Source organism: Squalius cephalus, assembly GCF_949319135.1.
Source record: "Squalius cephalus genome assembly, chromosome: 5".
NCBI classification, from domain to species: Eukaryota; Metazoa; Chordata; class Actinopteri; order Cypriniformes; family Leuciscidae; genus Squalius; species Squalius cephalus.
The window spans coordinates 21,464,048-21,486,995 of NC_137126.1; the positions used below are offsets into that span (position 1 = coordinate 21,464,048).

A 22,948-nucleotide genomic window follows, 5' to 3' on the forward strand; every position below is an offset into this window, starting at 1 on the left:
AAACAAAATGTGAAAATTTAAAACTGAAATAAAAATAAATTAAATCTAAATACAAAATATTTAAAATAATAAAAATTACAAGCACATAACAAAATTATTAAAAACAAAATGGGGTAATGGGGTTAAAAAGCCTTATTATCTTAAATTGATCTTGTTTTATCTTTATATATAAAGATTCAAGGATGTTTTATTTATTTTATTTTATTTATTTATTTTAATAGAAAACGAGACCCCCCTTGAACAACTTGAATTTAAGGCCCGGTTTCACAGACAGAGCTTAGATTAAGCCAGGATTAGGCCTTAGTTCAATTAGGGCATTTATAGCTTTAATAAATGTGCCTTAAAAAAATATATATATTACTGGTGTGCATCTTGAGACAAAACAATGGCACTAACATATTTTTTTGTCAGAGCAAGTTGCTTTCAGTTAAAACAGCTCAAACATGCATTTTAGTCTGAGACTAGGCTTAAGCCTTGTCTGTGAAACCGTGGGTAAGTGTCTTGCTTATAGGCACTATCGGCCAGCTTTTACTGGATTTGAACCTACACCCTTTCCAGACAGCAACATAGTGTCGGCCCAGATCCGGCCCACATCTGGTACGCGTGGAATCCACATGCACCAGATGTGACCCGGATCTGGGCCGACACTATTTTGCTCTTTGGGTTTTAATTACATGCATAGATCTTTACAACTGGGCTCTACCTGCAGAGAGTCAGTATTTCCTGGTTCAAGCGTTACCTGCAGGCGGAGGTTGAACACAAAGGTCTCATCAGCCTCAGGTATGTCATCATCCCTCACAGCGATGAAGATAGTTTTACTGCTTTCAGAGGACAGGAGAAAAGCAGCAGCAGTTGTGGCCTCAAAGTCACCAGTGTCCTCTCCCTGAAGCTGGACAAACACAAGATAATGCATGGAGAACACATGGAGAACATGGAGAACAGTCATCAATTGTTTTAGTTTTGGGAACAATTATTTTATTTAGAGCATAGATGTTCTTTGTTTTTGTTTTATTTCGGAACTTGCTGAACAAAAATCAAGACTTGCATTGGGAGAAAACGGTTCATTATAAAACACCTCAAAGTTTGTGATGGGAAATCCCTGACCTCTTTTAAACTCAGCCGGCACCATCTGGTTGACAACTGCCACCTCTAGCACATGCTTTGATGCCACCCACTGTAAGCCGCTACAAAACGGGCTCTTAGATCCTTCCTTCTACAGTGAATTAATGGAAGCCATTCAATGAACCGGCAACACTTGCCCACTTACTATGCGTGCTAAACAGGCACTGCCTGCTTTGACAGTAGGAATATTTGTGTTTCTGTGCTAATTACGGCCATATGTGCTATGATATGATTTACCAGACAGATGCTTGGGTGTCTCAACCAGCTGTTAAGGCATTAACATATCAGGCAGTTTAGAAGCACTGTTAGCTCAAAGGTTCTGTGGAGCCTTAATCAAATCTACAGTAAAAAATGTCACTTATGCTTCCTATAACTATTTCTTACTCATCATGCTCTTATTACGTGCCATCAGTGTGTTGTGTGTGTCCTTATGACTTACTACTGATACAATTAAAAGGAGACATTATGTGATATATTTAGTTACTTGATAGATTAAATAAGACTTTTTTTAACCCCTTAACTGTCACCCCCCCCACACACACACACACACCCCACACACCCCTTTTTTCGCATAGACATGTAAATCGCTATCCAAACTTAAATGGTTGTAATTCAAGAATGCATTTGGAATATAGACATATGGTTGGTCTTGTTTTAAAGAACATATTTGCCAGATTATTGTAGAAGTGAAATAAATTCTGAAAGTGAAACAGAAAAAAAGTTATATAAGTTTGAGTTTATGAACATGTACAATGTAAAAATATAATTATTTATATTTTATATAAAATGTATATATTACAAAATATATTTTACTCTAAAACTGCAAGAAAATGAAAGCCAAAAATCTAAACAAGTTGTGTTCCACATTTTAGGTTGATATCTCAAAAAATGAGCTTTCAGTAAGATTTTATTTGGGCGCAGTACCAAACTTTTTCACTAGATGGACAGCCAAGCTTCCTTACTGACCATATAAGGGCGCCTCCATTTTCATATATGTTTTGAGTGATCTGAACCATGCATTTCCATTATTTCATACAATTTATGAAGTATACATCCTATTCAGAAATAGTATGGGTGGTTTGGCAGTATTTGATTAGATTTCAACCTCTAATAAACACATAAAAAGAGCACATGTGTGCATTACAGCTCGCTGTGGCATCACAAATCGAGAATCCATAAAATGTTTCTATATATTCAAAACATTTTCAGACCTTTTTTTCTCATAAAATTTAATTGGTGTTATCTTTTGAACTCTTGGCATGAAAACAAACTGAGGTTTCTACCAATCTTTCATGATTTTTCATGTTTATTTCTATTTCAAAATAAAGGCATAAACACGCCTAATGAATATGAAATATTGTTGTTGCAAATTGATAAATTACTGCTCCTCTGTAATTTATTTTTAAAAAACAGCCACTAAATATGAAAAATAGAGATTGTAAGCTTTCAAATATAGTTTGTCAATATTACTTTAGGTTGTTACTAAGATATTATTGTTCTAAAAGTGACACTTAAAGGGACACCAGGCAAGCCTGAGTGTTTTTTCTCTACGAAGCTCCCCCTAGTGTCTGGTAGTAAATGCTTTCAAACACACTGTCGTAAAAACGAACTGTTGTCCCTCCCCCCTAACCGCTGTCAACCCAGCTGAGCAGAGGAACCGGCTATTTCAAAACCATGTTATGTCTACCGAGGTAAGTAAAGTAATATTTTCTTTCCAACTGATGGCGATTTTTTTTATTTTTTTTATTGTGTTGTCATGCATACTAGTATTTTTACCGGGAACGAACGATATGAACGAGGCGAGCGAAGGTGGGTTTTTTTTTTTGTGCGAGCCCTCGCTCGGTCTGAAGCTCTTTTCCTTTTCTTTGCATCTTCCGTCAAGGGTTTTCGCTGCTTCTTCCCCGGCTCTGCCATTATACACACGTTTGCAACAATCACTAGCCGGGTTTCGTTAGCCTCCCTCTGTGCTGGGGATGCTTGCCGTAAACTGATCCTGCTTCTCGCGATGTCTTTGAGAGACTGAAGGACGCGGGTAGGATACACCGAACTTGCAAGCGGGATATTCTTCCTACAGGCAGTAGGAGCTGGCGAGAGAGTCTTCATTCGCCCTGTAATGAGTCATTTAACCATATACCGACTTACGAAGATGATTAATTAACACGAAAACGTTGCCTGGTGTCCCTTTAAGGGTTAAATAATGATTTTTTTTTTTTTTTTTTTTTTTTTTAAATGTTTGTTTTCTTTGGAATTTCAGCCAATGTTTATATAAACAAACTAATAAATATTAAAATACTATTAAAAAATTAAATTCAATCAAAATAATGTTTTTTTATAAAAATGAAACTTTTTTAACGCTTTATGCATTTTCTGATAAAAGGCAGAACATTTTCTGTTCAACCCTGTTATGCTTTGGCATTTGCCCTTGTATTATCAATAATCATACAATGACTTATTTATTCCTTTATTTTTATTTTCTATTATTTGTTTGTTTTTTACATTGTGACATTTATTTAAAAGGCACAAAGAAACTATGAGAATTTACTGGTGGTCTTTCTAAAAATGTCATGGACTGCCTGGTTTCTTTTTGTTTTCATGGACTTTAAGGGTACATTTACACGACAAAAATATGCTTGTTGATGCATATGCAGAGAAGTTTTTACTTTGAGTTTTCCGCATACAGACGACACTATTGTCAAAACGATCCCCCTTCACACAGTTCAGCGAAAACGACTAAAAACGCTGTATTCTGCTGCTGCGATGAAACACTATAAACTGAATACGTAATAGCATGTGCATGACGTCATCGTCTTCAGAGATTTGCATTTTTGTTGTTTACATGGAGACCGTTTTGAAACCCGTTTTGAAACGTTTGCATTTCCAGGCACCCAAAACACCGTTATTGTGTAGATGAACGGCCAAAACGCATACAATTTGTACGTTTTTAGTTGAAAACGGTGTCGTGTAAACAGCCCCTTTAATTTGTTTCTCTCAGTAACCCGTCTTCCTTTGTTCCATTTTCCCGCTCTTCATTTGTTACCATGGATTTGATTAATTAGTTGTCACCTGTTCATCATTGATTCACCCTGTGTATTTAAGTTCCTCATTTCATTCAGTTTTTGGTCTGGTATTGTTCATGTGTCATGTCTGCACGCTGTTTTGTAACCTTTCAACTTGTGGATTACTTGAGTTTGCTATGTTAATAAATCTTTTGTTTATTTTGAACCTGTTTTAACTCTTTCATCATCATCTGGAATAAACTGTGACAGTAATCACATAAAAAAAAAAAAATGGTTACACTTTAATTTAAGGTGTCCTTGTTACAGTGCAGGCCTATACATTTAAGAAGTAATATTAATAAACAACATAGGATTGGGAATAGGGTTTGGTTTAGGGTTAGTTGCATGTAATTACGCATAATTTACTGTTAATACTAGAATAAGTACATGTAACATATGTAACAAAGACACTGTAAAATAAAGTGTTACCAAAATTATTTTAAAGCCTGAAATAGCACCAAAATAGGAACATTTTGAGCAGCATACAGTTTAATTTGATCAAATTGTACATTTATTTTGATAAAACCAGGTTTGCTACATAGACTACAAACCCAACTGGCAGACCAACCCGATCTTACGGCAATTGGTACAAATTTTACGAGGTGGCTAATTTGTATGAATTCATACGACCTCACACACATTTTTGCTAAATCGTACATATTTTACGAGTTGCCCAATTCGTTAGCCTGACAAGCCAAACCCACATCAAGATGTTGGGTCTGGGAACACACCATTGGCAGGGCTCAATCCGAGGGGCGGGATAAACGGTTGTCTTTCAAATTCCCTCTGCACGCAATAGGATAGTACTACAACCAACCAGAGCATTTTCCCAACAGCGGAGCTAGTTGATAGATTAAACTTTTGCCGTATCCGGTCGGCAAAACTCCGAACACATCTTCCTTTTTTAAGAATGACTTCAGTGCAGTTCTTTGTTCTTTTCTCAATGAAAAGCTTATCTCCAAGTCTTCCAAGGGCAATTCGAAAGACCGCTGTTCGCCATCTTCTTTGTTTTCAAGTAGCAGGGAATTCACGCGGAACCATCACAACTCTGCCGTCATTATGTTAAGCCCGCCCACCGACTCTATACACGATGTGATTGGCCTGACTAGAGTTTGTTTTTTCCAGCTCAAAAGCCAACGGAGAGTTGCTAGACGACACTAGCTGCAAAATAAAATTTGCTGCCGCTAGGGTGCCTCTAGATTTCTAGGCTACCAATTCGTTAGCCTGGGTTTCCCCATGCTGCCTTGAGAGCAGCGCGATTTTATTCACCCTGCTAGGCAGCCTGGATACCATGGACCAGATTTTCCCCTCAAAAAGGGGACCAATCACAGAACGGGGAGGGAGCAGCAAGACGATGACGACGTCTATGCGACACACCGAAGCAGTTTGTTTATATCTATGGATCCAACATGGCATCAGACACGAAGTAACCTTTCGATGCAGCCTTAGATAGTGTTCTAAGTAGTTTAGAACGCAAGTTTATTTCGTCTTCTTCCTCGTCGAATTTCTGTCACTCTACATACGTCATCTGGTATAATTGAAACGATTGGCTATGATCTACGTACAGGCGCATTTGATAGACATTCGTAGCACCCAATAAACGGCTCTGGGCATTCTTAAGCCACGCCTCAAATACGAGAAAATGAACGTGTTTCCCAGACCACGTCTCAATGAGAAGAGGTCTGACGTTAGCCAGGCTACCAATTCGTATGAATTCGTACGAATTACCTACCCCTCACCCCGCCTCTAAACCTAACCGTCACTGGGGTTTAGACAAATCATACAAATTCGTACGAGTGAGGTCGTACGAATTCATAAGAATCAACCACATTTTACTCATTCGTACGAATTCATACAAACTGGTCGTGAGATAGCGTTGGGCAGACACACAAACTGATAGAAACAACGATTAACCACTCATGCAGATTGCTCTTCTAAACTTACCAGAACTAGAGCTGTGACATTAACTGGATCTCCAACTCGTTCCACCACAAGACGCACTATGGCCCTGCTGCTCTCGTTCACAACAAACTGAGTCTGGCCCTGGAACCTCAGCTCTGCCGACTCAGACCTGGCACTTGTGGTGAGCAGCATCAGAACCAGGCCAGCTAGACCGACAACAGCTGGCATTCCTGAAGAGAGAAAGAACATATACAGTTCAGTGACCATTCATCTGAATGGGGAATATTTCACTCTGCATAAATTAAATGTACAATTACAAGCCTCTGATACTGTCCATCTTTCACTCGCAGTAGATCTGACAGGGTGGTGCATAAATGAATCGTTACTGTTATGGTACTTGCACAGATTTCACACTTTCAAGGCAAGTGTACACCATAATAGCAGCTAGAATATATACCCTGAAGGGTGTATTGACAAGTAGAAAACTGCACAAATATATGACTTTAGCAGCATTAGCTAACATCACCTTTAGAAAAAAAGGTTTAACGGTCTTATATAGAACCCTAGGGTTCCTGCCTGAATTTTAAAGAACTCTTTATGCCAAAAAGGTTCTAATGATTGCATAATACTTTCATGTTTAATGGGATATTTCTTTTGTTTTTCTAGTGATCAAGTATGTTTACAAGATGTTTAATAAAATTACAGTTAAAAATGAATTAAAACATTATTAATTAAAACTGAATCTTAATTCATAAAATGATCTCATGATGGGAACCCCTAAAAGTTTTTATATATAAAGCACCTGACCCTTCAAGAAGCCTTTAAGGTGTTATGTTTTTTGTTCTTTTTGGAGCTGTCATTGTACAAAGATCTGCATTAAAATTCCTCAAAAAACTATATTTTGTGTTTCAAACATCAAACAAGGTTTTTAACGACATGAGTTAATAATTTCTGAAATATCTCTTTAAAACTTTGGAAATCAAGATAATATGACTGTATGACTAACCCTTTCCCTTTAAGGTTCCTGACCTTGAAGGTCAAATGCCAGTTATTGTCACCTACAATAGGAGACAAATCAGACAGGCATTTATTGTGGTCATCTCTTTTGAAGAGAAAGAGACTATTAAGTTTTATTGCAGGACTCAGACAATATCAGTCTCCTTTTTCTTCTTAAAGACTGTTGTCATGGCTAACAAAACAGAAAACAGAAAACATGAATATGTTCAAAACAACGTCTGGCCATCTATTTAGTCATCCGCTGCTTTGAAGCACACACACACTTTTTATATTTGCTAAATTACATGGTAAATACACACGCTTTGAATGAAGTAATCTTGTTTTTCCTTTTTTTTTTCTTAGAAGAGTCAATTACCAAGGAAAGTTGGACATTGGTTAAATTCAGCTCTTCATATGTTCCACTTCTGCTACATCATGCGGTTATTCTTGAGCCACAAGGTTGTTGGGAGCAGACGGCGTTCATCAATTAAGGTGCCATTTCAGATTACTGAGGGGTTCTTTCTTTTGAGTTAGTGAGAGTACAACTTTGAGGGGCAGAAATGCAACCATATGAGTTTGGTACAATTTCATTGCTCAATTGGGGTATGTCTGAGTGTGTGCACGTCTAAATCAAAAGTGTGTGTGTGTGTGTGTGTGCGTGTGTGTGTGCGTGCGTGTGTGTTGTGTTTTGATGACAAGAGGCGGGCAGGCAGGCAGGCAGGACAGCACGGAAGGGGGGCCGTGAATGCTATCAAAACTGGATTAGCGGCTGCTGGCGGTCTGAGGCCTGGGGTGAGGGTACAAAGCCGGGACAGTAGAGGGGAAAGCCTTGTATTCAGCTCTGCTTCTCCCCCAGAGCTGGGAACTTCCTGACTTGTTCAGACTCAATACACAACATACACACAACTGCACCAGCACCTCTCTCTTATTTATTTTAGTTAGTTTACATTATAATATGCTGCTACCTAATACCAAATTTCTGCTAATAATAATAATAAGGTTTAGGATAGCACAAATAAATGCAAAATCCATATTATGAGCTGTAAATAATAACATACATTTCCTATGTAAATTATACTTCAAATTCTGTTAAAACCATACTCTCATTGTGAGCAATTTTGTGATCAATTTCAACTCCAATTCTTTTACAATGTTCTCTAACAATCCCCATATGCTCTGCTTCTATCCAGTGAAGCAAAGGTGTAAAGAGTCCCTAAAACCATTCTTGAGTAAAAGTACAGATACCTCACAGCGAAGTTACAAGTCACCAATTCCAATTTGACTTGAGTAAAAGTCTTAGAGTATCTGATTTTACCAGTACTTAAGTATTTTACTCGTACTGAATGTAGGCTCAAAGATGCACTAGTCCTCAGCACCTAAGAGACATGCCAGTGAAAAACAAGAAACATTTGGTCTGTGAGGAAAGCAATCACATGTTTATTTTCTAAAATCAAAATAAAACTGAACACCACAATATTGCAATAAATCAAGGTGGACGCAACAGCCTCTTAAACGTCTACAAACGCTCAAGTCTCAGTCAAGCTCACATGCTCAAAAAGGGCATGAGTTAACCAATATCCTTCAAAAAGGTCTCTTCAATATAACAGATAAATATAATAATTGAAAGTAAAATGAAATAGTGAAAGCGTACTTGCACTGGACATGCTGGTTTCAGTCTCATCACCGACTGCGGTCATGTCCACATTTCACTTAAACACCTGCGATTCAGCAACTACCTGCTAATGCACTCACATTCAAGCTAAGTACCCTTCTTGACAAGTTTGGGCAAAACGCACAAGATAAAGTACCTTCAAAACCACAGATAGAACTCTACCTGTCGCGACAGTATAAAACTTTCCTGATAGAGTAATAATTACAGCAGAATAAAATAAAGCATATTTTGTTACCTTTTGGAGCTTGGAAGGTTCAGTTTGAGCAGATGTTTTATACCATCATCACTGTCCTCATCAGAGCTCATTTCCCAGTACATTCAGGATCTGGCTCATATTCACAATCTCAAACATATTCTCAAAACTATCCTTTTCAACATCTTCAAAATCAATATTTTAATCGCTGACAGTTTCTTCACCAGATCCACCGTCAAGTGACAGTGACACTAATATCTGATTGCGTTCATTTCTTGCGCTGCAGTAAATCGCTGAGACACTTCAAGTTTTGCTGATGATACTTCCTATTCTTTTGTTTTCTGCCTGCAGTAACTATGAGTGAAACGTCACTTCATCATTATGTATCAGACATTGCAACCTTGTGGAATAAAGGGGAATTGTACTTATTCAGTCATCAAAGATTAAATTATTGTTGTGCAGAAAACATATATACTTACACTGTTACATGCATCGGGTCGTTAGCGACACTATACAATTCTTTACAAAAAATGAATGGGAACACAGGCATTCTTTAAAAAAAAAAAAATAATTGAATGAGGAATACTAAGAAGGCTGATGTCTAACTTTAAAAAAATAATGAGGAGGAGGGTCACAAAAGACCCGAGATACGCGTTTTAGGGTTAAGTAATTAAAACAATAATATAAAATAAAATACAACATAAAAGGTAAGAAATATTTGCATTTAAAATCCATGATATCATGCTGCATTTTTGGGAACTGATAAATAAAGGCACTTGACTTGACTAACACGGCTTGACTTACTGATAAAGCATCTTTGAGCATTTGTTCTTCTGGAGGTTCAAGCAATTCAAGGAGATGTCCAGGCCATCAGTCAAGCCCGAGGTTACCACGGCCTCTTTGGCCGCATCTCCTGACATTGATAAAGACAGACACAGAGATACTACACACCCTTTGCCAGATCACCACAGGACATGCTGGCCTGAAGAACATCAAACGATTTATCAATGACCAGGAGGCTACTGAGCCGCCAAGACACTGGTGGTTTGGCTCTTAGGCTGACCCCAGGACAGTCTATTGAAGAGATGTCTCATTTTCAAAGACAAAATGAAGATGGCTTTCGCAGTCAAGCTACTCTCTTTTCCCTCAGGCACACAGGAGGCCCGCAGCAGAAGCCCTTTGCCATTCAGTGCATATCAGAGATGGTCCAAATGCCAAAAAAAAAAAAAAAAGCAAAAAATATGGAAGAGGGCAAGAATTTTGGGTGAATATTCAGCAGAAAGCTGCTCCCCTGCAGTGGGAGATACAGATGTTTTTTTGCTCTTTGGAAGTGTGCTGTTAAGTCAATACAGCGCCTCAGGTGGTCTCTCTTTCATTCGACATGGTTATCTCTGTTCAGTCAACCAAATCCTTTAGCATACTTAACATCTTCTACTTTCAAAAACAAAGTGCTTGAGGTGGTTTATATCTTCTCAGTGGTTTTCACTGATAGCATTCTGGAATTACTCATTACAATAAAAATGCCTGCCTGCCCATGCCAGGAAACTTGATTACAATGGCATCTGTAATTCATCGTTGATGCTGAGTAAGCTACTTAATTCAGTCAGATTAGCAGATTAGCAAGTGGGATATTTGCCCACTCTGTGTAACTCTGGGGGATTCATTTATTTATTATACTTGGTCTCTTTAAAGGGATAGTTCCCCCAAAAATGAAAATTCTGTCATTATTTACTCACCCTCATGTCGTTCCAAAACTGTACGATATTCTATCTTCTGTGAAGCACGCACGCACACACACACCCACACACACACACACACACACACACACACACACACACACACACACACACACACACACACACACACACACACACACACACAAGATATTTTGTTTCAGTGTTTTTTGCCCATACATTGAAAGTCAATTGGGTCCAATATTGTTGTTTTTGGACCCCATTGACTTTCATTGTATGACCAAAAGCAGTTGAAATATATTATTTTGTGTTTCACTGAAGAAACAAAGTCGTTCATGTTTGGCACAGGTTTTAATTTTTGGGTGAATTATCCATTTAATATTTAGATCAATGAACCCCAAGGAGAGTTTGACCCCATCACCTCATGCAACGGGTTCACATGGCAGCCATGGCTCTTAACGTAACCGAGACTTCAGCAATTACACTGGATCACCTGGCTGAGGATGTGATAAAGTGTACGGTTACGGGTCTACGCTGCTGGCCCAGCAGCCGCCTCTAGTGTTACCCCTGCCCGGCAGCAGGATCCATAATCTTAACATCAATTATTCAATCAGCAAGACTTCACAGCCAGTACTAAGCAACAAGGGGAGCGGTGTGTGTGCGTGTGTGTTATGCAATACATTGAACCTTCAGTGAGGTCACACACCTTGACTTCATGTATCAGAGTGACTAGTGCAACCAAGTCAATATGGTGTACTACATGCAATGTTTTCAAACTTTCTTGTAACATTCCAAATGACTATTTTCAAGGACAAATACTCTAAAGTTTCCTATACTTTAGCCACTTTTGCTTGGAGCTCAAAATAATAACAGTAGGCCTATGCACTGAATCCAAATTGCAGGCTTGACTTAATCTAATGGTCTGTCTACTTCTATAACAACCTGTCTGATGAGACTGTGGAGAGCTTTGGTAATGTGCAGTCACATTTATCACAGCACATGACATGGTAGTAGAAGTAACCCATTAGATGTCTCATGTAGCTCATGTTAGTCAAGTTAGCCAACAAAAGCTAAAGTCTTGACCAATGCATCAACAGTCAACCCATGCGGCTCTCGTCTTGTAAAGGCTTTCATTTGATGCTTTGCCAGCCTAGTGCGCTACGATATACATTAAGAAAGTCAAAACGGGAAACCCAAACATAAACACACAGCTTTTGAACCATTTTGAAAATATCATAAACACTGGGAACATTCCAAAAGGTATGTTGAATATCTAGCATAATATACTCCGCAGGCAGCATTTAAAGGCATTTCAACATGAAAGACAACTGTTTCAAAATAATACCTTCCTTTTTCTTTATTATAAGCAAGCATCACATGTATCCTGCACAGAGGTGACAATAAGAGAGGATGACTTAAGCGATTGCAATTAAGTTGTATTAAAATAATAATAATAATTAAAATAATAACTTTATTCAAATTAAAGTTCATAAAATGAAGGTGTAAACTGATTATATTATATTATATTATATTATATTATATTATATTATATTATATTATATTATATTATATTATATTATATTATATTATATCTTCTCAAAAACTATTGTTCAATTAAATTACACGTGAACATAAGAAGAATATATGAAACTTCTTGTATCCCACAAATTGTGATTGGTTAAATGTAATATATTGACACTCCCACCTTCTGTTACAAGTTTGACAACAAGAAGCTTTGTCATAATTACAGCAGAACAACTCTCTTCTCAAATTGTGCCCTCTTTCTCAATATAAAAGCCAAATATTTAATTTAGGAAAAGAACATGATGTTTTAACAATCACACATAATATTTTAAACAAAATATACAATCATATAGCTTTTATATTTTAAAAAGATGCTCCCTCGCAAGGAGATCCTCATATTTGGGGGTACTTGGCATCAAATATTTTGAAAACCCCAGCATTTTAAAATGACATTGTTAGCTTAGCAACTCCAAGGAGTGCTTTGTATGATGTCAGAGTTTCTGCCTGATTGTTCCAAATTGGTCACTTATGAGGTTCCACTTCCACCATGAATATCAGCGTAGGTTATGTTATTGCAATGTACAGTGTCAGTTTAAGCTATGTCTATCTTAAGACTGGCTCAAGGTCATTTGGGGTTATGCTGGTCAAAGCTGATCAATTATGACTCAGCAACTTGGCAGACTGACTTTCCTGTAGCGGTAACAACAAAAGCTCAGTCACTGCTTCATTATACTTTAAAAACTGATGAAGGAAACAGAGCCTCACCCATCTGACACTGACCAAATTACGCGTTTGATCATCTTAAAAAAGCACAATAACAACGAGACTCTTAATATAGCCCATCCACTTTGGTGCATAGGCACATATGTCAATAATAAACTGAAGTTAACCACATGAGTGTGGTGATATTACACTGATATGTAGTAACAGCACAACACATACATGAAACAGCAGAAATGAGACAACATGCTCTGTTACCTCAGAAACCGACCTCATTCAGAAAGTTCTGGGAACTTTCAGGGCTCCCATATATGGAGAGCTCAAAAGCCAATAATTGCCACTTGTGTTGTAGCCCCTCAAGTATTTTTAGACGGGACGATATCCTGAAAATCTCGAGGTTGGGAAACTAAAAACATTTAATAACTGAGTCTGGTAAAACATACATCATTACATCTGAAGAGAGTATCTTAAGACCACAGCTTTTCATTGGCGAGACACTCATTTGGTGAACGTTGCCCAAAATGTTTCTGTTTATTTTGAAAGATACAGGGAACCTAGAATTAGTTCACGAAAGTGTACATGTGAGTGGGAGCTGAGTACGAGGAGATGCCATTCCTTCTGAAGAACGAAAGCAGAGATTAAGAAAATATCCGCTCGGAATAACAAGAAATAACAAAAGCTCTGTTTTCGTATTGTCATATGTTACTTTTAAACCCAACATTAGCTTCTAGTCGATGGACTACATGCCAATCAAGTCCACGCTGGCCAGAGAGCAGAGAGAAAAACCGAAAATCTCTCAAAGGTATTGTCCTCAGGCCGTCGTCTGACCCTTTCAACTTGAGCCAACTGCATCCTGCGTCCTTATTCCAAAAAACACAATGACTTTTTTTTTCCACTCTCAATATATGGGCCAGAGAAAAGATCCCATTGAATTTCACATGGTGAACGTTCCCGAGGCCGCAGAACTCCATGACCGATGGGCTACTGCAGCAAACAATGGATGAGAGTGAAGAGAAATGCACTTTCAAGGGATTAAACAAGGAAAAGCCTCTCAATGGCAGCGAAGGGAAGAAAAGCAAATTATAAAGCTTATTGCTTCATCGCATGTAGCCAGTCGGACCTTGGCTGAAATGCTAATTGCCTTTCTTTTCAGCCTCGCACACTGAATCGGGGGTGTGTGCGCTTGAGAAAGGCAGGGCACTCACGATTCACAGACAGACGCGCACACACACACTGAAGATTTTTGGAGGCTCAGTGTTGTACTCTTTTTTTTTTTTTTGCAACATTGTTTTCTCTAGTTTTTCTTCTTTTCCCACTCTTTTTTAAAACGCGGGTACTTCAGCCTTCCAGTAGACCGAATCAAGCCCCCATTCAGACAGATAGTTCTCTTTCTCCCTCGGTTTTCCCTCCCATACCTCATTTAACGAGCGAGAGATGTGGGAAATTTCTGTCCCGGCCTCTTCAATCTGCTGAGTTTGGCAGCCACAGGACAGATGGCTGGATTGAGGACAGAGCAAATCCCCGATCAAGAGTAGCTCCCTCACTGACTCTGAATCAGTGGCTGCAGACCCACAGAGTCGGCAGTAAAGTTTGGTTTCCCACATTATTGTAAAGAGTCTTTTCACATTTTACACCTGTTCTTCTATCTTAAATTCAATGTCAACTTTAAATAAGGCATTTCTATGTTAATTTCCCCCTAAAAAAAAGTGTAACCGCAACTTTGGTTGAGCATCCCAACCAATCCAGCACAGCAACACTAGCGTTGCAATCGTGTAGGTTTGGGGCGGGGCTATGTGTTTTTATGATTAATGGCAAATGAGGAGGTGCTTGGGAAACCTTTTTGAAAACAATTACTACTTTTGCCATTCTGTACTGCAAAATCTATATGCTTTCCTTCTGTTACTGTTAACAAAAGGTAAAACAAAAACTACATCAAAATATTTTCATAAACCAAAATGGTAGCATTTTATTTTACAGTCCTGTTCCCGCTACTATGAACTTATATGTAATTAATAACAGGGTAATAACTAATGCTAATGCTAATACTATGTAATAACTGGGTAATAACTAATAACCTTAATCCATGTAGTTATCTTATATTACCCAGTACTTTCTTATGTAAGTACACTGTACACACGGAAGTGCATGTACTGTAAAATAAAGTGCAATCAACGAAATTATATATATATATATATATATATATATATATATATATATATATATATATATATATATATATATATAGATATAGATATAGATACATGGTTCATTATAAAACTTGAAAACTTTATAAACTGCCTACGGTAAGCATGAAAATGCCTTTAGATAGCAAATAAATTTGTTTAACATTTTGATGGCTAACGATACTACTAAAATAAATACTAAATAAACTGAAATAAAATAAAAAAAATAAAAAATAAACTACCTGTCAATTAAATAAATCTATCAATCAATATTTTTTTAATAAAACGGTTTTTAATCTATTTATACGCTAAAGAGGAATTAAGACACTAGTCTAAAAATCCTCTGAACACACTAGTATAGATTCTGATCAACAGGTGGGAGGTGGGAAACAGACACAATCCAAGTTTGCTCAATTCCCCCACTTCAGAAATTCCTTCACCATGACGAACCACAATGGGGTAAATACTTGCAAGCAATGGGAGAGAGAAAGCAGGCGAGAGTCTGGAGTGAAGGAACTGGAGGGGGGCATGGGGGAAAGACACAGACGGGGGAGTGAAGGTCAGCAGGACATCTCGCCTCAGGCCCAGCGACGGTAACAGACGTCCAGCATTCAAACTGCTTTCACTCTTGTGAATCAACAAACCGCTTTATGTATTAATGCCCTACATTTATGCATGATGGATTCAGTGAAATCATCTGGGTATGGCTGAGTAGGCGTCGCAACTAAAAATGATCTCTGACCAGCCTGCATTGTGTCAGGCAAGCTCTTTCACCAGGCAATAGCAACTTAAGAGGGAAAGCTCAAGGAAGAGAGACAGGGCTCAATAGATTTGCCGCCCCCTGGGTATTAGGATAAACACTAAGGAGATAAACAGCCAGGAGGAGGGTCCTTATTGACCCGACCACAGGTCAGTGGGTCCCGGATGTAGTATCAATAAATGAACGTCTCAAGAAGTAGTAGTTACTAAAGTAATCTAATCAGGAAAAAAGTATTTCTGCTAAGAATTCTCAAAAAATTCTCAACCCGCAACTTAAAGGAATAGTTCACTTAAAAATGAACATTTTGTCATAATTTACTCACCGTCAAGTTGATTCAAACCTGTACGGATTTCTTTCTTCTGCTGAACACAAAGAATGAAATTTTAAAGAACGTCGGTAACCAAACAGTTGATGGACCCCATTGGAAGTCAATGGGATCCAACTGTCTGGTTACAGACATTCTTTAAAATATCTTCCTTTGTGTTCAGCAGAAGAAAGAAATTCATACAGGTTTGAAACAACTTGAGGGCGAGTAAATGATGACAGAATTAAACATTTTTTAAGTGAACTATTCCTTTAACATAACATTTCCCTAGATATTTACATACACAATAACTTTTTAACAATTATTAAATGCCAATTCTGATCATTTATCTTTAGACCAACCATTAGACATACACCTTTTTCATAAACCAACACATCATGACACATTTATGTAGAGAGAAGTACATATTTTTCATTTGAAAAGTGAAAGAGTGAATGCAGGGGCAACTTTTTAAAGCCCAATTGTGACTGATTACACCATCAGACTTTTTGGAACGGTCTCAACCCTCCGAAGGTCTCATATGACCACCACAAATCAATCAGAATTAAACCTTGGATGTGTCAGATCATTTCTGTTTATTTTAGCCATTTATGTAACAAATGTAACTCTATCTGCTATGTGGACAATTGGACCGAAATCATCTAGAGATCATTCATCAAGCCCGAAAACTTGGAAAAGTTCTACAGAATAGCTTGCGGTATGGATCAATGCCACATGTATCCGTGTTGAATAAATCACATTGAAAAAGGAGCGAACGATCAAGCCCTGCGGGGAGAACACAGTGTTCATGCGTTAGAGGGCACAGCGTGACTCCACACACCATGAAACGGTTTTAAGGACCGACAGTGTGAAGGTCACAGTTCAAGTTCAATAGCCCACAGAAAAAAAGGATAAAGCTTCCCTTTTGATGCTTAATCTTGTTCTATAGAACCACATGCAGTAGAGAGAATGTCTGCAAGAGTTACAGAGCGTATTATGTTTTTTTTTTTTTGTTTTTTTTTTTTTTTGTGTACGCTGTTGATTACAAATAGGAATTATATTTGTGATGCAACATGAAAAATATATTTTGGAGAAAAAACATTTCAGAACAAGTTTACTTATACCACAGTGAAATATTCAAATGAAATGAAATAAAATCTAATTTAAAGAGAAAATTAAAAAATATATCACACAAAGGGGAAAAATGAGAGAGAATATGCCATATGTAGACCAGTACAATTACACATTATATTCCAAAAAGGTCAAAAAGAAGTGAATGGTATGTTGACCAAAGACAAACTCTTGAGCAAACTCCATGGCACAATTGTGGCAGACCATGACAAATAAAGAGACCTCAAGATTGCAGCTGGATTTGACCATTGCTTCAGAATATCCTGCCATACTTCCATTTTCAGCTCCAGAATAAACAGATACTAAAATACTATGTGCAATATGTCAGCTCACTGCTGAAGATGCACACAAATTAACATACTGAAAAAGGTCAATGTCTGCTCTTTATATTACATGACCTGAATCATGTAATGTAACATAAACTCATTAATTCATGACTGCAAAATGACATAATCCTATATGTTTCACCTTAAAAACAGAAAACTTAGCACTAAAGCAATTCAAGTTATGAAACTTGATTAAAAAAAAAAAAAAGAAAGAATTGGACAAAATGAGTGTATCAAAAACTCAAGTGATATGACATTTTGGTAGCTAATGCTAAGAAATGTAAAACACAACAACATTTTTACAAACGACAACAAAGAGCTTCTGATGATCAAATTATGCAAATTAGCACTTATATAAGTGATCTAAACGATTTCAGCTCAATATTTTGTTTAAAAACATTGTTGTAAAATGTCACAAGAAATGTGAAAAGAATAAAAGTAATAATAATATCAAAATTAGACAATTTAATTGAAATAATCAACACAATTAAAAAAATCTTAACATAACCTGATACAAAATGAAATCTTAACATAACCATAATGAAGAAAAGAAAAGAAATAAACAAACAAAGAGCTATTGTTGACCAACTTATGCCTAATACTAAACAAAATGCTTGGTTTAGCCACAAAACAAACTACAAAAATGAATGGAGATGAATGGTTTCTGACTGAGAACATGTATGATTCTTTATATTAAAACTTTTACAGGAATGACAGTGACGGATTGTTACGAGCCGAGCGGTCCACATTTATCAAAATTCAATCTGAATTTAGCCCTGTCTGCGCATGAACTAGCAACCCACTCGTCGAAAACCAGTGACATACTCCCACTGTGTTTTTTACTGCTTCGGGTCTGGGGTCTTTGTTTGGCATTTACAGAAGTGAATTGAGTTTCTCCACATGCTCGGTGACATGCGTGGAGATTTTGTTTTAGCGGAGGCCCCAGGCTGGTGGGAACCCTGCTAATTTTGCTAAGAAGGTGTGAAATTATAAAACTGATTAAAAGTGATGTAAACTTGAAAGAATGCCACTATTTCAGCCAGGGTCGGTTTCCAAATAGACTTTTAAACTGACATTAAATGAACAGGACAGGTGTTAAAACTAGTCAGTTTTAAGAGTATATTGATTTATCCATTTAAATTGATATACAAAAAATAAATAAAAAATACACAAAAACTAATAAACAAAAACCGTTGATGCTTTCAACCTTCAACCTACAACTATTATCACAATAGAGAAATACTTTAATGAGTTTCCAAGGCTTTCACTTGAAAAAAAAAAACAAAAAAACAAAAAAAAAACTTTTCATATGATATAAGTGAACTCTTAAATCAGCACTTCACTCAGTGTCCTATTACAGTTTTACTCAGTCAGGTCTCAAGTATTAAAAAAAACTATTTTGTATATTGACTGCTTCACATACACCTACCATCATTTTTAGCACATACTTTGTCAAGACTATTAAATATCCACGTATTCCAGCATGTTCATGTTTTGTCTCAGCTCCATATAAACACGACGTGATTTTACTGCAAGTTTGATCTCTGAATCAACAATTTAACTGCTGAAAGACAATGCATTTATAAACATATAGCATAACAGCCTGATTAGTAGAATATGTTACACAACTGTCCATATATATATATCTAGAAAACGTTATTTTTTAAGTAAATTGCACTAGGCTCTAGCAATACTTTGGTTATGGTGATATATTTACTTATTTCCTTTCAGGTTTGGTGTTATTTTTTTCAGTGTATTTTCTTTGTTCTGTGCATTTGACACCTAATTCGTTTTTTAACTGTAATTTTAGGAGTATAATATAATATAATATAATATAATATATAAATGTATGGTGACAGAGGATCCTGGTAATACCTGAATCAATCCATGTTATTGGGGACTTTGAACATACTGTACCAACTGACAAATTATATATATATATATATATATATATATATATATATATATATATATATATATATATATATATATATATGAAGATTTCAGATGCAAAAGCCTCTAAGTGCCATCTGTAATTTTGTTCTAAAATTAACATTTTTATCAAGCTCATAAATTTAGGTTCAGTAATTTCACTTTAATGACATTTAATAGGTCATTTTCATTGCCATTAAAGTGAAATAACTGAACATAAACATACAAGCTTGATAAAAATGATCATTCTAGAAGAAAATTTCAGATGGCACTTCATACATACATATATATATCAGTACTAATTGTAATTAATTAACTAATTGTTCTAAAACCTATAAAAAATGTAAGCAGTGCCAACCTGTTTGTACTAAAACATGGTCTTAAAAAATATACTCAACACAACTGTGCTTTATGTAAGATAAAACGTCTCATAATATGGAGGCGGCTTCTGTTCTCAGTAAACAGACTCAGCTGGTGAAGTACAAAGGTAGAGTGCAGTATAAAGAGCCATTGGGAAAATAATTAAGACAAGTCTATTTAAGAACAAAAATAAAATAAAAAACCCACTAAAACTAAAGCATGTTTCTCTACCGCAACATAGAATTCTAACAATTCAAGCAATTCCCCATGAAGCATGTTTAGATAGGCTTGTGTGTGTTTTTTCTTTTGTCTTAATTCCACCTGTCTCTTCACGCTGGACCCTGTGTGGTCTGTTTCCTTGTGACATCAATCACAGTGCGCTCCGTCTGTGAGCAGTGCCTCGCACATCTCGATGGATTTAGTGTTTATGTTACATCCTCTCTGTTTTCTCAACATGTAAGGCCCTATTTAAGGGGAGGTACAAAAACAGGGGCGACCACTGCAAATGTAACACCCAGCCGTGAATCACATGCACTGAATGATGCTCAACTGAAGCTGTATAAGGGGGGTGCAAGAAGATCATTCAATCCATTGAGTCACAGAGCATCTATTCAGTAGATAAAGGGCGCCCCTAATGAATTAAACACGAAACAGTATAAAACAGACTACCAAAGATGCCAGTTGATTCACTAAAACAGTAGAAGGACTGGATAAAACCATGTCGAATGTGTCCAGTTTACGACACGTAGGCTATAGGCCTAATGTTGCATGACTGGTAAGAAACTACATGTCATTTTGTAATTTACAAGCAGTGCTGGGTAGATTACTTACAAATTGTAGTGTGAAACTGATTCCAAATTACATGACAAAAATTGTAGTTAGAAATGTAATCCATTACACATTTTATAATCGGACTACTTTTTGATTACTTTTAGATTACTTTTGATCTAGCTTGTATATCACATTGAATAATATTATACCATACTGATATAAAAAGAAAAAGAAAAAGCAAATATATTCCATTCTTTGTAATCAACAACATGAAGTGCATTACACATTATGTCAGGGTTTCCTAGTTTTACACATTAAGTGGGGTTTGTGAGTTTAATGAAAAGCTAATAATTAAATAAATCATACATTTTTTAAATAAATAGTTTTATAATAAGAAGAAATATACTAAAAATAAGTGAAATGATTTCTGTCAAATCCAGTGGTCAAATTCTTTGTAATGTGGTTTCTCAATTTTCTGAATAAGCAATTATGCTTCTTTTTTTATTTATTTTATATATATATCCTTCCCAGAAAGGAACATTTAAAATGTGAAAAAAATAATAATTGGGGAGAATCAATAGCTTAAATAATGAATGATTTACTGCCATTGTGTGAATAATAGGTAATCATGTAAATCAATAAAAAAGTAACTGTAGTCCATGAGTATTTTAAAATGTAATATAATCTAATTACAAGTATAATTTTCCAGATTACATGTATCAGTGACTACCCAGCACTGTTTACAAGTAATATTAATTGGAGTTATATGCATAATCAGAATACAGCTTCTTATCAGTTGACATTAAGGCTATTTCATTTGTATTGTTATTTTTGTTCTTCTTTTTTTTTGCCAAAATAATACAAGATCAACCTGCATGTGAATAAATAATCCAGACATAACCAGATTGTATTACCTAAAAGTGCCATCTAAGATAATGTTACTGATTACAGTTTCAGTCATATCATGGGAAATCAGTACCAGATAACATTTCAGAAGTAATCAAACAACACTGCAGGTGTCATGACTAGGTGTGATGAGAGTGTTACACGCAAAACTGCAGGGACCCTAAACTGAGAAGGGCCCCTTGCTTAGATCACATAAACTGATGTGCGTAAAGATGAGTGAGATCACCATTTGAGTTTTGGATGACAGGGGGGCTTCGCGAGCGCGTCCCATCTCAAAGCCCCTTGTGTGGGGAGGAGCCCCGCCGACTGTTGTTTTATCTCAATGGGAGCGGGAGGAAAGAGACACAAAGCGCGCTGAAGACCCTCACAGTAACCATGGAAGCGCAGGAGAATGGCCTCTCATCCACCAACGATGAATTGATTTAACGTTCAAATGCTTATAACGATTATGTCTGATGTGTTTATTATTACGAGAGGAAGAACAAAACTACCCAAAAACTGTCAAAATTGCCCGTGGATGCGAGTAAAGTGATTGTATAGCATACGCTTAAGTTTAAAGAGCATGTCCGTTCAGCAAAATGTGACACAAGCAAACTAACATATTAAAGTGTTTAAACTCTTGATATTTAACGTTTCTGCCTTACTAATATGGAAGAGTTCGCTTATTAAACGATCAGCTTAAAAAAGGAAGAAAAAACAGCAAACTTACAAATCAAATTCTATCTAGCGCATCTTTCTGTAACTAACCGTATGCTTTGAAGCGCTTGTGTCGCATTTACCGGGCAAATTCACTAAATTGTTGCGCAAAACAAAGTGACGGACATGCAATGTGATATACAAGTTACTCACCTAACACTTTGTTGTAACACTCCAAGGCAAATGACAAAAGGTCCGGGGTAAATTGAACCGGTCAGCGCTGTGTCCGTCAATTGGATGATAAATACATCGTGGTGACAATCGCGCGGCGCTTCCACTGTTCCTGCACAGAAGTTGGTCTTGAACAGCTCAATCAGTTTGGGTAAGAGTGGCTTTTCATGCAGGACGCTGGTTTGATTCTCCAGTCCATGCGAGGTGAGTGTGGATGCGCTTGAATCTCGACATGCGCTGCCATGCAGTCCGTTTAAGCGCTTGTCCCGTCTGAACTAGTGGACATGGGTAGAGCCTTGTCTTGTCTGAGCAGGGATGTGCTAATCTCATTAACCTCCTTGCTTGAGAGATCGAGGGAACAGCTCCACCCAGCGATCTGTCTTCCTCAGGCAGAGAGGCTAATTGTGGAGGATGGCAAATTACGTTTCTAAAATCAACCTGTGGCGCACCGCTACACTGATTCCCACAGACGATTAAAATGTGAAGCACCCATGATTAAACAGGACTTTAGCGTGCCACTTTAATACAT

At 37.0% G+C, this 22,948-nt stretch overlaps 1 protein-coding gene across 1 annotated transcript in view; it reads right to left on the reverse strand.

Moving 5' to 3' along the window:
- adgrv1 (adhesion G protein-coupled receptor V1) overlaps nucleotides 1–22,719 on the reverse strand; it is a 159,709-nt gene extending 136,990 nt beyond the window's left edge. The window contains exons 1-3 of the mRNA XM_079872944.1: nucleotides 22,402–22,719; nucleotides 6,123–6,310; nucleotides 740–889 (exon numbers count right to left, since the gene is read on the reverse strand). Of these exons, the coding sequence (XP_079729070.1) occupies nucleotides 740–889; nucleotides 6,123–6,308 (336 nt within the window). The 5' untranslated portion in view covers nucleotides 6,309–6,310; nucleotides 22,402–22,719. The remainder of the gene's footprint in view (nucleotides 1–739; nucleotides 890–6,122; nucleotides 6,311–22,401) is intronic.
- Nucleotides 22,720–22,948: the final 229 nt, after the last annotated feature.